This window comes from Lathyrus oleraceus, chromosome 4, assembly GCF_024323335.1.
Source record: "Lathyrus oleraceus cultivar Zhongwan6 chromosome 4, CAAS_Psat_ZW6_1.0, whole genome shotgun sequence".
Lineage (NCBI taxonomy): Eukaryota > Viridiplantae > Streptophyta > Magnoliopsida > Fabales > Fabaceae > Lathyrus > Lathyrus oleraceus.
In genome coordinates, this window is record NC_066582.1 from 376,815,930 (window position 1) to 376,817,910 (window position 1,981).

The following is a 1,981-nucleotide window of genomic DNA, read 5'->3' on the forward strand; positions in this document are numbered from 1 at the left end:
AACAACAGCAACAACAAGCCCCTAAAAAGGCTAAATGGGAGATCGCCATTGAAAAATTAGCCGCCCACAGCATGCAGTTTCAAGAAGAAACTAGAACCAATCAGAAAAACACCACTGCCTCCATAAAAAATCTCGAAGTCCAAATGGGTCAGATAGTACAATAATTAGCTTCAAATTCTCAAGCCCCGGACACCCTACCCAGTGGTACGGTAACAAATCTACGGGAATATAACAATGTTAATATTGTCGTAACCCGAAGTGGGAAGTCAACAGAAGAAAACAGTATGGAGGAAGATGGATTGTTAGAAGTGGATTTAGAAATCAAGGAAACCAAGGACTAAGATGAAGAAGTGGTAGTTCCACCTGTCAAGGAGAAAGAAAAAGTTCGGAAACCAGTCATCAAACTCCCTTACCCTCCAAGACAGAAGAAGAAAGATCAACATGAAAAGAATTTTGAGAGGTTCCTGGAAATGTTCAAAAAGCTTGATATAAACATCCCTTTTCTGAGGCATTAGAACAAATGCCAATATATGCCAAGTTCATGAAATATATCATCTCCAAAAAGCGTTCCACTAATATAGACCCGATCATCCTGACTGAAACATGCAGTGCCATTCTTCAAGGTATGAAAATCCCAGTGAAAAAGAAATATATGGGATCGGTCACTATTCCATGCACTATTGGTGAAAGAAAATTCAAGAAGGCTCTAATTGACTTAGGAGAGAGTGTAAGCTTGATGCCTCTATCCATCTACAAGAAATTAGGCATTGGCACCGTTCAAGATACTCGGATGACACTTCAGTTTACTGATCGCTATGTTAGGAGACCCTATGGGATTGTGGAAGACGTTCTTGTAAAAATTGACAAGTTTGCTTTCCCAGTTGACTTCGTCATTCTGGAAATGCCCGAAGATAAGGAGATTCCTCTCATATTGGGCAGACCATTCTTGGAGACAGGACGATGTATGATAGACATAGAGGAAGGAATAATGACCCTCAAAGTTTATGATGAAGAGTTGAAGATAGATGTACGGAACACAATGCAGTACAAAGATGATATTGGCACAAGCCACACTGTAGAGATAATAGATCAGGTAATTTCCCAAGAAATTGAAAAGAAAATGCCCCATTCATCGTTAGAACGTGTCTTGAGTCTATCAATTTTTGAAAGTGATAAAGATGAGGATGATTATGAGGTGATCAATATGATGGAAAAACAACCTGAATGGATTAGATCTAAACCACATCAGTGGGAAGATTTAAGACAACCACCACCATTAGATATCACTGAAGAACCCAAAACAGGGGCAAATCTGAAGCAGCTACCAGCAAATCTGAAGTATGTATTTCTAGATACTGAAAAAAAATGCCCAGTTATTATCAATGCCAGTCTACAAAGTGTCCAAGAAGCAGAACTCATTCAAGTGCTAAAAAATACAATGGCGCAATCGGATGGGCAATCGAGGATTTGAAAGGTATAAGCCCGGCCATTTGCATGCACAAGATCTGAATGGAAGATGATCACAAGTCGATGGTGCAACCACAACGAAGACTTAACCCAACAATGAAAGAAGTGGTACGCAAAGAGGTGGTAAAATTGTTGGATACGGGATTAATTTATCCTATTTCCGACAGCTCATGGGTAAGTCCAGTCCATGTGGTACCAAAAAAACGGGGCACTACGGTGATTAAAAATGAGAAGAATGAGTTAATTCCAACCAGAACTGTTACAGGTTGTAAAGTGTGCATCGACTATAGGAGACTGAACATGGCAACACGAAAAGACCACTTTCCGTTACCATTCATTGATCAAATGTTGGAAAGGTCAGCCGGACATGACTACTATTGTTTCCTAGATGGGTACTCGAGATACAATCAGATTGCGGTTGCTCCTGAAGATCAAGAGAAGATTGCCTTCACATGCCCCTACGGTATTTTCGCTTACAGAAGAATACCATTTGGGTTGTGCAACGCACCTGCCA

At 40.3% G+C, this 1,981-nt stretch overlaps 1 protein-coding gene across 1 annotated transcript; it reads left to right on the forward strand.

Annotated features, from left to right (window-relative positions):
• The first annotated feature begins 520 nt into the window (after positions 1-520).
• On the forward strand, positions 521-1,471 carry LOC127137605 (uncharacterized). The gene has a single exon (XM_051064054.1). It carries the CDS (start codon positions 521-523, stop codon positions 1,469-1,471), a length of 951 nt encoding a protein of 316 aa, XP_050920011.1.
• The last annotated feature ends 510 nt before the right edge of the window (positions 1,472-1,981 follow it).

Bases quoted from the DNA above. Each gene is read 5' to 3' on its own strand.
- LOC127137605 (XM_051064054.1), top strand. From the start codon at position 521: ATGCCAATATATGCCAAGTTCATGAAATATATCATCTCCAAAAAGCGT.